The sequence below is a fragment of the Leuciscus leuciscus genome (assembly GCF_965113295.1).
Source record: "Leuciscus leuciscus genome assembly, chromosome: 16".
Taxonomy (NCBI): domain Eukaryota; kingdom Metazoa; phylum Chordata; class Actinopteri; order Cypriniformes; family Leuciscidae; genus Leuciscus; species Leuciscus leuciscus.
This window is the reverse complement of record NC_138740.1, coordinates 21,387,352-21,400,565: the sequence shown is the minus strand read 5'-3', so window position 1 is coordinate 21,400,565 and position 13,214 is coordinate 21,387,352. Positions and strand designations below refer to the sequence as shown.

Sequence of the window (13,214 nt, the reverse complement as noted above, 5' to 3'; positions counted from 1 at the left end):
AACCAAATCCATTTATTATTAATATGCCACACTTTTTACTTGCAGTTGGCCCTATTTTTCAGTGTAGATACGTCTCCAAATCTATAGAAGTGTATATTGAACAGCTCATTGAACGTGTTGACCTTTTGTTTTGTGTGACCAAAAGCACGGCAGGTTGTCACAACAGAACCCATCAATAAACTATTTTAAACTGTAAAACATTTATAAAACACAAAATAATTAATAACAAAGCCTCTTTTTTTTGCTGTTTAATACTGTATACATTTCTAACATCTAAAACATGTGACAACTTGTCCCAACCTGACATTCGTCTAATATAGGCCATCTTTGTCCTGAGAAGAGTTCAACCTTTAGCTTAAAAGGGATAGTTCACCCAACATTTTTTAAGGATTTACTCACCCTCAAGTTGTTCCAAACCTGTACGAGTTTCTTTCTTCTGTTAAACACAAAATAAGGTATTTTGAACAATGTTAAGACAGTTGACAGTGTCCATTGACTTCCATAGGAGAAAAAAAAAAAGAAGATACTATGGAAGTCATTGGCTACCGTCAATTACTGTCTGGTTAACAACAACTTGAGGACGAGTAAACGATGACAGAATTAAATTTTTCGGTGAACTATTCCTTTAAATCTATAGCTTCATTATATTGTTGACCCTTTTCTGTATGTTTGTGTTCACTTGTTTACCCAAACGGCCATGGCAAAAATATGATGGCCTATTCACAAAAATAATGTTATTCACAACAAATATATGAATGTTATAATTAAAGAGGGTTTTGAAATTGTATTAATATTGCTTGATAATTGTTTCTCACTTCACAATCCAACTGGACTTGGCGTGGAGTGAAGCAGCTGTGAAGCAGCTGTGAAGTGAAGAACAACAGGATGTCGAAGGAGGAGCAGCTGGACTCCCACGCGGAGGGTTTGCTCTCATTGGCCGTTGAGCTGCACGCGCAGTGTCAGGAGGAGAGCGCGCAGATGGTCGCTCTAGCCGAGCAGCTGAGAGAGGAGAGCCAGAGTATCCGGGGCCAAAGCGAGGCGCTTCAGCAGGACATGGCTGAGATGAGCAAAGCGCTGGAAGCTCTGATGGACACTAAGGTGGCGTTTGAAGCCAAAGAGAGGCAGGCTCGCAAACTAAGCAAACAGCTCTGAAACACGGCGGGAAAATACCTTGTCCAGCCATTCAAATTTAATGTAATTTAAAATGACGTAGGCTAATACATAGGCTAGTGTTTTTCTTCTAGTAAAATCCCGAGACGAAAACAATCGCTCGACAGATGTGCGAGTTTGAGGTGGAACTGTTTGCTCGACTAGCTAATGGGGGAATTGTTCGCATAGCCTACCTTAGAAAATCGTCACGACACGAGTTATCCAATTTTGTGATGCTGGTGGGGCAGAAATTACACTCTTCGACTTTAAATGTCTACCATTTCTTTTAATCTTCTAAACACTCCACAGCAGACATTTGTAAAGAATCAGTATTATTACACCGAACACACAAATTAATCATTTATACATTTTTTTTTCAATTTTGCAAGTCACTGCCATAAATGCGGATACAGATCCCCTTCACATCTTCACATTTTGCTCTTATTTTAAGATGTCACATGTTACCAGTTAGAATAGTAGGCTACTGTCAGTGTTGTATGACTGTATATATAGCCTAGATAGTAGTCAACATTTGAAGTGGATCAAAACCTTTCATCAAAGTTATAGGCTACATTAATTTCGATAACAAAAAAATTATGTTTATATATATACACTAATAATTATATAATAAGTATATGATAATTATATAAAATTATTATTGACTGTTGTTCAAGGCAAGCGATTTCATACATAGCCGTGCTACTTTTATATCTCTCATAGCACTCAGCACTGCACTCAATTTCAACATAATTTCAACTCAAATTAAATTTTTATTTCATTTATTTATTTATTTGCTAAATATCCATGTAGTAAACAGGATAAAACAGGGTAAAGAAGAGACCCCTTGTTCATTTTGAGGATTACTTTCCTGATTATTCCTGATTAGGCTACTTTATTTTGCAGTAATGGTTGATTGACTTGTTGTCTTATATCCATCATGTCCAATTACATGTTCTTAGACATGTCTATTGGCTCTCTGGACATATCGTTAAACTTTGTGTATAATGTAGCTACCACATCAAAGTACTATTTATGTGAATAATTAAATACAAATTGTGTTGCCACAAAAATATGAAGTATTTTGTTACTGCTTGCGTTCCCACATAACTGAATGTACCAAACTCTGCATGATACTTCATGATTAGCTCATGTGATGATGGTCTCTGGTGATTTATCTTGGTTGGGATGGGCGATGGAGGAAGGGCTCCGTCTCAGCACGGCTCCACTCATCATTACCCCAAACCTTCAACCTTGAGCTCTGGCGTCTCTGTATGACCACCACGGCCGTTATCAACACCCAGAAGAAGAAGCTTACCCACATTGACCTCTGTGGAGGAGAGAAACAGAAGGGGGTGGTGCTCAATAAACAGAAGAGATTTATTTCTACTGTATGTCATACAAATAAAAACCTATTTTGTGTGAATGAAGAAACACTAAGGTTCACTAAGCATGTACACTGACACCTATTGGTGTGGATGCAGCATCATGTGGAAACATTTTTAGTATTTAAAGGAACACTCCACCGTTTTTTGAAATAGAGCTTATTCACTTTCTTTCCTACATTTAGATAGGTGGGCAAATGCATTTTTGTCTCAGTGCATGCATTGTTTTAGTTTGACAGGGTCGGCGCTAGCTTAGCTTAGCATAATGAATGGAATCCTTTGTTGCCAGCTAGCATGTCCTGAGTAAAAGTGATATAAAAAATTGAATTACTTCTTGTGGCCTGCGTATTCACAACAAGTACAAATAGCGATGCAGATTAACACTAGGCGATTTCCTAGGCAGATATTGACTTACATATTAAGGACTATATTAGGGGGAAGCACAGGCGAAGCACTGCTACTTGGGCGTGATATCTCTGCGCCCAAGTAGCAGTGCTTCACCTGTGCTTCCCCCTAATATAGTCCCAAGTCAATATCTGCATAGGAAATCGTCTAGTGTTAATCTGCATCGCTATTTGTACTTGTTGTGAATACGCAGGCCACAAGAAGTAATTAGGTGGTTTTTTTTTATTTTTTATATCACTTTTACTCAGGACATGCTAGCTGGCAACAAAGGATTCCATTCATTATGCTAAGCTAAGCTAGCGCCGACCCTGTCAAACTAAAACAATGCATGCACTGAGACAAAAATGCATTTGCCCACCTATCTAAATGTAGGAAAGAAGGTGAATAAGCCCTATTTCAAAAAACGGTGGAGTGTTCCTTTAAGATAAAAGATATAGTATTTAAATGTATGTGTTTGAGAAAAAGAAGTAATAGTAAGAGTAAGAACATTGTCATTTAGAGCATGTATTTGCAGAAAATGACAACTGGTCAAAATAACAAAAAAGATGCCATGTTTTTAGCACTGTCCTCCGGGAAAACCAATCCTTAGAGTTGAGGAACATTGTAAGAGCAGAAGAAAGCAAGTTTTCTTTCAGGATAACCTTGTACGTGGCTTGAGTCACGCATCCTTCACAAAGACGGATTGACAAAGCCATCAAACAAAGGCGAGCTTCTTGAATTTTTGCACCAGGAGTGGCAAAAAGTCACCAAACATCAATGTGAAAGACTGGTAGAGAGCATGATGCATGAAAGCTGTGATTGGAAATCAGGGTTATTCCACCAAATATAGATTTCTGATCTTTTCCTAAGTTAAAACATTGGTATTGTGTTGTTTAAAAATATAAACTTTTTGAATATTATTTTCTTTGCATTATTCAAGGTCTGAAAACTTCATTTTTGTTATTTTGACCAGTTGTTATTTTCTACAAATACTTGAAATTTGGAAGAAATGTCGTCAGTAGCTTATAAAATAAAACAAAATGTTAATTTTAACCAAACACTTTAAATAGTAAATCCTGAGAAACTGATACTTTTGCAGTGGTCTCTTAATTTTTTTCAGAGCTGTAAAAGGTTTCGGTTACAGAGGCCAATGCAGAAACACCCTATTCACAGGTGTATTTGTCACCCATAATTAAATTATTTTGCAACTGAAAGTGTTCGATAATGTGGGTTAACAAGATCAGAGGTGGACAAAGTACACAACTTCCTTGCTTGAGTCAAAGTACAGATACTACTAGTCAAATATTACTCCGTTACAAGTAAAAGTTGGAAAAAACGATTTTTACTTAAAGGATTAGTTCACCCCAAAATGAAAATTTCATAATAATTTACTCACCCCAATGCCATCCAAGATATCCATGTCTTTCTTTCCTCAGTGGGAGAGAAATTATGTTTTTTGAGGAAAACATTTCTGGATTTTTCTTCTAACAATGGACTTCATTGGTTACCATCGTTTTTAAGTTCAAATCAATGCAGTTTCAAAAGTCTTTGAAGTGTTTAAATGGGCTGCACGCGATCACAGCTGAAGAAGAGGTTGTTATCTAGCGAAACGATAGGTCATAAAAAACAAATTTATAGACTTTTTACCTTCAATAGTTCGGATTGAGCTGATCAACAAACGGACAGGGAACTACGTCATCACGTTGAAAGGTCACGCCGGCGCTGGCAATACTATTTGAACTACTATTCATATTCATCAGAATGTTATTCATATACTATTAATATTCATATTCACTGAATATTATTACTATATATATATTAGCAAACAATACTATTTGAACTATCCTCCTACGTACGGTCGCATTGTAAACAGTGGAGCGCCAGCGTGACCTTTCAACGTGATGACGTAGTTCCCTGTCCGTTTGTTGATCAGCTCAATCCGAACAATTGAAGGTAAAACGTCTATAAATTATATATTTTTTTTAATGACCTATCGTTTCGCTAGATAACAACCTCTTCTTCAGCTGTGATCGCGTGCAGCCCGTTTAAACACTTCAAAGACTTTTGAAACTGCATTGATTTGGACTTAAAAACGATGGTTACCAATGAAGTCCATTGTTAGAAGAAAAATCCAGAAATGTTTTCCTCAAAAAAACATAATTTCTCTCCCACTGAGGAAAGAAAGACATGGATATCTTGGATGGCATTGGGGTGAGTAAATTATTAGGAAATTTTCATTTTGGGGTGAACTAATCCTTTAAGTAAAAGTACAGAAGTGTCAGGGTTCTGTCACTTCGGTCTAGTTAATTTCTTGGTTTTGTGACAGAGCTCTGACACTCCCTGTTTTGTCTCGTCTCTGTGTGAGTGCGCGGTTCCGAGCGCGCTCGGGCCGTGCACTCACTTGTCTACGTGCCTTGTTATATGTGCGGGGCGTGGTGTTTGGATCCCGACACGTCTGTCTGGTTAGGTTTCGGTTCTGTGTCGGGATTCGGACATCAATGCTCCGCGTGTTTGTTTTCTTTTGTGAGCGCACGGAATGAGCTTTCGCTTGTTCTCGTGCGCTCTGTCTTGTCACGTGAGCGCGCGCGGTTTCGAGTTCGCTCGAGCCGCGCGCTCTTCTGTCTGCATGTGTTTTTTCTTGTCTTGTGCTGTGTAGCACACAGCTTGTTTTTCACTGGCTGTGTGCTTTCATGTTGTCATGTTTTGTGTGAACACGTGGCTTATGAGTTTTCACTAGCTGCGTGTTCATGTCTCGTTTTGTGTTCTAGTCCTGTTTGTTGTGAGCACATGGCTTGTCATGTGTTTCCTTGTGCCATGTGCTCTCTAGTCGATGGTCTAACCCCGCCCACCTTGTTACCTGATTATTGATTCATTTTCCCCACCTGTCCTCCCTCGTTACCTGCTTTGTTTGCTCTCCCTATTTATTCTCCTTGTGTTTGCAGTCCTGTGCTGGTTCGTCGTCGTACACGGTGTGTTTCCCTGCTGTGTGCTTCAGTCAAGTCCAAGTCCAAGTCCAAGTCCAAGTCCAAGTCCAAGTCCAAGTCCAAGTCCAAGTCCAAGTCCAAGTCCAAGTCCAAGTCCAAGTCCAAGTCCGTCTTGTTTTCCCCCTTGGGGTAGTTTTTGTTTGTGTTTTGTTTTATTTTGTGATATATTGAATAAAAGACCTTTTTCTCGCAATTGAGCCCTCGCTCCCTCACTCTACCTGACAGAGAAGTACTTGTTTTTAAAAGTACTAAAGTATCAAAAGTAAAAAGTAAATGTCAATGCATTGTTTTATTATTGTTGCATTGTTGTATGTAATACTTACAGTACCTTATGCCTCTGAATCTATGCCTGCCTACCCTCATATCAATATCAAATTTGTTTCTAGAACACGGTTCCAGTAGTGGGATTGAATGTGAGATTGAATAAGTGCACTCAATAACGTCCACAATGGTTTCGGAAATTCGGAAACCCAAATGGCTGTTCCCTCAAATAGTGCCCTATTTAAAGTTTTTGGGCTTTTAGTATGAATATGTTAGCCTTACTGTTATCTAAGCTAGTGTGCACCAAAACAATGAGAAAATTCGCATTTAGAAGACCAAACCCAACGTTGAAAATGAAAATCAGGTTGATGTCAGAATCCAACGCCAGATTGACATTAATCTCCAACTTTGGACAGACGTCGTATTGTGGTTGAAAATGAAAATCGGGTTGACATCATAAACCAACATCAGTCGGGTTCTGACGTCAACCCCACTTTCATTTCCAAGCAAAATCATCCCCTGACTGACGTTACTACTTTCTACTCAAGAACCTTGACAGAATTGAAGCTCTTTTTGACAAGTCATGTGCTCTCAACATAGCAACCACCATGAGGGTGATAACCTTATGAAAAATAACCAAAGTACTAACCTCAGTACTGTACAGTCCTGCGTAGAACTGATTTCCAATGTATGGATGAGCCCATGTCTTATTCTCTGCATCTGCACAACTAAAACAAAAACATATTTCCAGCAGTGCACATCGAAATATAATTTTTCCATCATTGTGTCCCTTTAGGGGCTATATAATAGAAACCATATCAGGTGAGAACTATGAAGCAGAGTATATGGTTCTTAAAAGGTGTAACAAAAGTCACACACACAGAGTAATGTGGAAAGAAGAAAGTTGAAATCACCTGGTAATGGAAGGAACATTGTGAAGAACAGAGAAACACAGGCTGTCCCGACCGATCTTGAGAATACATCCTGACACCAAGAGAAAAAACAGAAGCAGGCCACAGACTCCCAGAGACGCGTTGAGAGAAACAGTCCCCCTGCGTATGCATGCAAACATTTCCAGACACAAGAAGGTAAAAACAACAATGTTAATTTAACTGTTGAACCCTTCCTCGTGAATAAAAGAAAGTGGAAGTCATGTAAAACAAACATCTAAAAGAAATGGGAAAAATCTGAAGGTCAGCAGAAAATGAATACATTCACCTTCTCACATCCTCATCCACACAGCTGACATAGATCCAGTAAAGAATAAGGGAAAAGCAGTAAATAGCCATGCACACGGCGATGGCTGACACAAAATAGCAGAGAGAAGGAGAACTGGAGCCTTCCACGGTCAGAGCCTGGCCAGATGTGTTATAATGAACACTTCCATAGAGGATGCACCGTCCATCAAAGTGGCCCTATAAAGACAAACAATAAAAATCATCCACATTTGCACATGCTAAATATAAGGAAACACAGTAGCAAGGGACATCAAGGGGTCTCTTTCACAAACTATGTACAAGATTTGTATCTCTGTGACACACAGCTGTATAAGGAAAGTGCTGTGATAAAAGCTTTTGTCCCTTATCATATGACTCTAATAAGCCATAATATGGTGCGAGAGGTGGCTGATTATATGGTGAAAGCTCAGAGAGTCTGACCTGGGATCATCAACACTGAATATTATATATTTTATTGCACATATAATTGACATTTATTTCAAAATAATAATGGATACCAATAGATGCAGCCTATTGGCATTTATTTAAAAATGTATTCATCTTCCCAAAATAGCAAGAAAATAGTGGCCACTTCAATAAATATTCCAACATGCTGAATGATCATGCATTATGTCAGTACATTTTAACATCGGACTGAATGGTGTATAACAAAAGCATACAAATAAATAGGCATGCAAAACTTTAGCCATGATAATTTTAATACTTAAAACTCTGAACTCAGATAGACACCAACTTATAGTAAATCACATTTCCCCATAGACCTGGTTTTAGTTTTCTAAATCATTTTATACTTTCATTGTCCACAACTTAGACATTAATTTAATTTGTGACATTAATTTGTGTAGATGATAAATTGGTGTTACCTGAGTGAGTGTCATCCAGGCAGCAGCTATCACCCCACAGATGAAACAACCAGCGTAAAGGACAAGCTCCAAAACTAGCAGCCAGGGTAGTCCCATCATGAACATCTGTCACGGTCACTGTCTCACGGAGTCCAGCAGTCGAATGCCTCATTCATGCGCTCTTCAAACTGCTGTGGCTAAAGCATGTCCTGTGCTCACAACAATGTTGCTTTTCACAATGATTCTTGACAATTGGGTCAGAGAATTTCACAGCATTGCTATGAGGAAACACAAGACTGCATTCAAGTCAAGCTCAGACAAAACATTCAGCCAGCCTGAAGCATATGGTCATGAATCAACATTTACCCACAAAACACCTCATTTTAAGATATTATGAATATCAGATATATCAATATCTGCTTAGGATGACAAGTTTAAGCTGACACTTTTTACTTAAATTGTCCATAGGCGAGGAGAAATGAGATACATATTTCAAGCATGCATGAGAATTTGCATCTCCATTTCTGTGACCCTCATTATACTAATGATACTATAGTAGCCTACTTTGTTGATTATTAGAGTGAAAAGAAGGTTACTTATATTAATAATAGCTGAGCAATAAGCGTGACAAGACTTTGACAAAAACTGAAATCAGTGAGAACAATGGAGAGGGAAATACAGTGCGACTCAACACGTCTTTCTCCAAACCAATAGGTGGCGATAAACACTTTTCAACGAGATTCAGTGACAGTCAGCAGAGTGAAACCGAATGACTGAACCTCAGTGTCGTTGTTTACCACATTATTCATGATTTAAGAAGAACTCTAGTGTGCTTGTTGTGTTTTTAGTTTGATAAATCAGACCCTGGACTGAATCTGCCCATTACGTGCCTTTATTTATCATGATGATCTTTTTGGAGACTTTATATCTCGTATTATTGTGCACTATGTCCAGTGTTGCAGGTAGGAGGAAGCCCCCAAATCAGCTTTTTTATTACTTTGCTTACAAACTTTATACTTACATAATTTATTGTTACTACGTTAAAACTGTAACGTGGTATTACCCATCACTGTCATAAAAAATAAGTAGTTTTAATTGCTGAGATTTTATGTATCCAATGACACAAAATTACAACGCTCAAGCTCAATAAAAGTATTCTGTCATATATATAACGTTATACTTTTTATTTTCACGCATCATGCCTCACATTTCATCTCCAGCTCTGCACTGACTGTCATTTTGATTAAAAAGTAAAACATTTAGAAGAAATAAAAAAACTGTTGGTTGTAATGACAACAACACAAATGAGGACTGTAATTTATGTTCATAATATATATATACATATACATACATACATACACACACACACACATACATTTTTACAATATCTACTGAAATAGTAAAGTAGGTAATAATCATTTCATTCAGATGATAAATAATATTTTTGCTAATATTTTTGGGTCTGGGGCAAGTGTACAATAAATCAAAATCAATACATAAAAGACATTTAAGTAGCAAAATAAATAAAAAACATGGTGAAAAGTTTCCAATATGGTTTTGCTGTGACTTTCATTTAACAAAAAAAGAAAACGGTTAAAATGTATTGTGACATAAAGGTTCTTATAGTTGAAACATTCATCTGTGATATTTCAGTAAAAATCGAGTGGACCAAGCATCTGCTGTGAGTAGACACTTGTTTAAGATTGAATTGTTTTAGCAGACGATGAGATGGTGTTTATTCCTGGCGGAACAATGATGATGGGAACCAGTGCCACTGATGGGAGAGATGGGGAATCACCGACACGAGCTGTGACTCTCCAGCCGTTTCAGATGGACAAATATCCTGTCACTAACTCTGACTTCAGGTACTTGTCATTGAAGATATTGGCTCAAAACCTAGTGAGCAGCCTTGTTTAGGAATGCACCATATGATGCCCAAATATACTCTTTAAACATAGAGGTTAATCTTGTCTATTTTAACACACTTTGTATTCCCACTGCTTGTGTGTCTTCTTACCGGCCTGCTACAACCGCTTCCATTTATTCCAGGGAATTCGTCAGATTGCAGAAATATAAAACAGAGGCTGAAACGTTTGGTTGGAGTTTTGTGTTCCAGGATTTTGTCTCAGATGAACTGAAAAGTAAGGTCACTCAGAAAATTGAGGTATGAACCCACAGCAGGAGCGGAACGTTTTTCAAAGTGTTTAAATGGGAATTTTCTTTCCATTTCCTAAACACTGTCTTTTGTACTATATTTTCTCTTTTACCCTCTATTCTCTTAAAATGACCCCATTCCTCTTTCCTAGTCTGCGCCTTGGTGGTTACCAGTCGAGAAAGTGTTCTGGAGACAGGTGACAGTTAACATTCTATATGCATGTAATTCACAAGACTTTTGAAATACTTAAGATTAATTAAACAAATTATAAACAACTTCAGTTAGTGGTCGACCAGTATTGGTTAATATATATATTTTTATTGTTATTGATTGATTGATAAAAAAAAATAAAAAGTATTAATTTGTAAAAAAAAAATTTTTTAAAGGATTAAAAAAAAATCTTTTTTTATTGAGTTTTTCAAAATAATCAATCAGCATAAACGTTAATGAATAAATGGAGCATTAACAATATACAATGTTCAAAAAAATAAATAAGTGAATGATTGAAAAGAAAAGAAAAAACAATTACAATATCATCATGTGAGCATTTCAGGATACATAGTAGACTTATAACAATATAAACATATATCCAATCTTTTCCAGAAGTATAGTTTCTTTAATCAGGATTATCCAGTCCTTAATAAGTTCTGGTTCAGTACAAACCCATTTATTCATAATTCATTTCCTCCCTAACATCAGTAAGGTTTTAAAGACATCTGAGTATTCCAAAAAAGAGGAGGGCAGTTTGTACACCCAGCAAGCACATGAGTGGGGAGGCTGTAACCTTCTGTTACATATTATAGATATTAGATAGTTTATCACAAACACCATTCCAAAAATAAGCAACCAAAGGGCATTCCTAGAGACAATGAAAGAATGTTCCAATACTGTTGTTGCATTTAAGACATTGGGGAGATGATACAGTAAAAGTAGTATTCATTTGCAGACATATACTGTAAGTTCTATGTACGATATTAAATTGCATTTCTTTGAGATACTCAACACACATTTTAAAAGATAAATATATTACATGATTTAAAAATTTATTTATTGTTTATTAATGAATTAATTTAGACTTTATGAATGTCTGAGGTCTCTGGTTTTAATGTGTGCAGCCAGCAGGACCAGGCTCTGGTATCAAGGGCAGACTGGAATCCCCTGTGGTGCAGGTCAGCTGGAATGATGCCCAAGCCTACTGTCAGTGGAAGAAGAAAAGGCTGCCAACTGAGGAAGAGTGGGAAATGGCCGCGCGTGGGGGTCTAGAAGGCAAGCCAAAAAAACCTTGTGCCTGCTGTCTTATTCTTATTCTTGTCATGCAGTAATTGTCCTCCTGTTATGCATCATTTTATGTACCACAACCTTCATAGCCAGCACATGTGTATTTCAGGCAGGACATACCCATGGGGCAACAAGTTTTTGCTGAACCGGACTAACCTCTGGCAGGTCAGTTGAGGGATTTTCTTGTCCATTTCTTAAAGGAGAAGTGTATATGTGTGTATATTTTTTAAGTTCTGAAGTCCTTAGCCTGTTGGTAAATTGCAAACTCTTTTTACAAAAGGGACTGTTTCCAGATGGGGACACCAGAGAAGACGGCTATCATGGTGTAGCTCCTGTAACTGCCTATCCTCCACAGAATAACTATGGTAGGGTATGACACACGGCACATGAGCTGTTACACTTTCTGGTGCGTCACATATCATCAACAACAAGCTACCTAGGAAACAAGCTACCTAGGAAAAAATCTACCAAAATGTTCAAAGGTTTGGGGCTGGTAAATGTTTTTTAAAGCTCACCAACAATTATGCTGCTTAAAATGTTTGTGGAAACTGTGATACATTTATTTGTTTTTTTTCAGGATTCTTTGATGAATAAAAAGTTCAGAAGAGCAGCATTTATTTGAAATAGAAATCTTTTATATCATTATAAATGTCTTTATTGTCACTTTTGATCAGTTTAATGCATCCTGGCAGAAAAAAGTATTCTTTTTTTTTATTTCTTTTTTTATCCTACTTTTGAACTGTATTGTAATTCTCTAACTATTGTTCTGAATTTTGAGAATAATATCCCACCTTTTGCCAGGACTATATGACATGCTGGGTAATGTCTGGGAGTGGACCTCATCAAATTTTCCTGGTGCTCAGACCATGTACGTCCTGCGTGGAGCATCCTGGATTGACACTGCCGATGGCTCAGCCAATCACAGAGCTCGTGTCACCACTAGGTCAGTCATGCTATATGCATATTACTCAAAGTCAGCTTTTACTAGACTTTTATTAGTGCTAAAGCTTTTGTCCAAAGCAATTTATGAGAATATAATGAACAAAATGTGTATTTTATGTTCTCACATGCAGGATGGGAAACACACCAGATTCAGCCTCTGATAACCTGGGCTTCCGCTGTGCAATGAGCTCAAATGCAAAACAGAAAAGGACTGAGCTTTAAGGGCCAAATGTTCAAGATTATTTGATGCCAGTGGTGCATTATGGGATTGATACTACATTTCTCCCGTGGAGACACAAACTTCTGTAATTCAGTGTTATATCTGATTTTTTTTTTTTCACAAAATACTGTGAAATTAAAATCTTAACCTATCTTATAGTTGTTCTCTAATCATTAAAATCATTTAGATATACAATTTAAACCATGTAATGGAATTTGAATGCAGTTGTATTAAGTAATACCATGCATTTTTATTGGTTTGACTTTTTTAGCATTTAAAAGGAAATAAAAGGCTCCGGAAGATCATTTACTTGTTTCCTTCTCACTGTGTAAATAAGAGGGTCTGATATGCTGTCATAGCAATAGATGTCTATTTTTGG

The 13,214-nt window shown here is 37.3% G+C and overlaps 2 protein-coding genes across 3 annotated transcripts; one reads left to right on the top strand and one right to left on the bottom strand.

Moving 5' to 3' along the window:
* Positions 1 to 875: 875 nt before the first annotated feature.
* On the bottom strand, positions 876 to 8,479 carry tmem179bb (transmembrane protein 179Bb). The gene is made up of 5 exons (XM_082139990.1): positions 8,262 to 8,479; positions 7,379 to 7,575; positions 7,075 to 7,212; positions 6,810 to 6,888; positions 876 to 2,476 (listed from the first exon to the last, which is right to left on the bottom strand). The coding sequence occupies exons 1-5, from the start codon at positions 8,364 to 8,366 to the stop codon at positions 2,321 to 2,323; spliced, it is 675 nt and encodes a 224-aa protein (XP_081996116.1). The 5' UTR covers positions 8,367 to 8,479; the 3' UTR covers positions 876 to 2,320.
* Positions 8,480 to 8,990: 511 nt separating this feature from the next.
* On the top strand, positions 8,991 to 13,140 carry sumf2 (sulfatase modifying factor 2). Of its 2 annotated transcripts, none has more exons than XM_082141881.1 (9): positions 8,991 to 9,202; positions 9,961 to 10,105; positions 10,290 to 10,404; positions 10,547 to 10,591; positions 11,511 to 11,661; positions 11,783 to 11,838; positions 11,954 to 12,038; positions 12,475 to 12,616; positions 12,747 to 13,140. In XM_082141881.1, the coding sequence occupies exons 1-9, from the start codon at positions 9,142 to 9,144 to the stop codon at positions 12,835 to 12,837; spliced, it is 891 nt and encodes a 296-aa protein (XP_081998007.1). In that variant the 5' UTR covers positions 8,991 to 9,141; the 3' UTR covers positions 12,838 to 13,140. The 2 variants fall into 2 exon arrangements, with proteins under 2 accessions (XP_081998007.1, XP_081998006.1); XM_082141880.1 differs by having other exon boundaries at positions 9,958 to 10,105.
* The last annotated feature ends 74 nt before the right edge of the window (positions 13,141 to 13,214 follow it).

Coding starts and splice junctions, on each gene's coding strand:
- tmem179bb (XM_082139990.1), bottom strand. CDS start 8,366: ATGTTCATGATGGGACTACCCTGGCTGCTAGTTTTGGAGCTTGTCCTT. Junction 7,576..8,261: donor CCTGGATGACACTCACTCAG/GTAACACCAATT, acceptor TTGTCTTTATAG/GGCCACTTTGATGGACGGTG. Junction 6,889..7,074: donor AATGTTCCTTCCATTACCAG/GTGATTTCAACT, acceptor TTTTTGTTTTAG/TTGTGCAGATGCAGAGAATA.
- sumf2 (XM_082141880.1), top strand. CDS start 9,142: ATGATGATCTTTTTGGAGACTTTATATCTCGTATTATTGTGCACTATG. Junction 10,106..10,289: donor GTCACTAACTCTGACTTCAG/GTACTTGTCATT, acceptor CATTTATTCCAG/GGAATTCGTCAGATTGCAGA. Junction 12,617..12,746: donor AGAGCTCGTGTCACCACTAG/GTCAGTCATGCT, acceptor TCTCACATGCAG/GATGGGAAACACACCAGATT.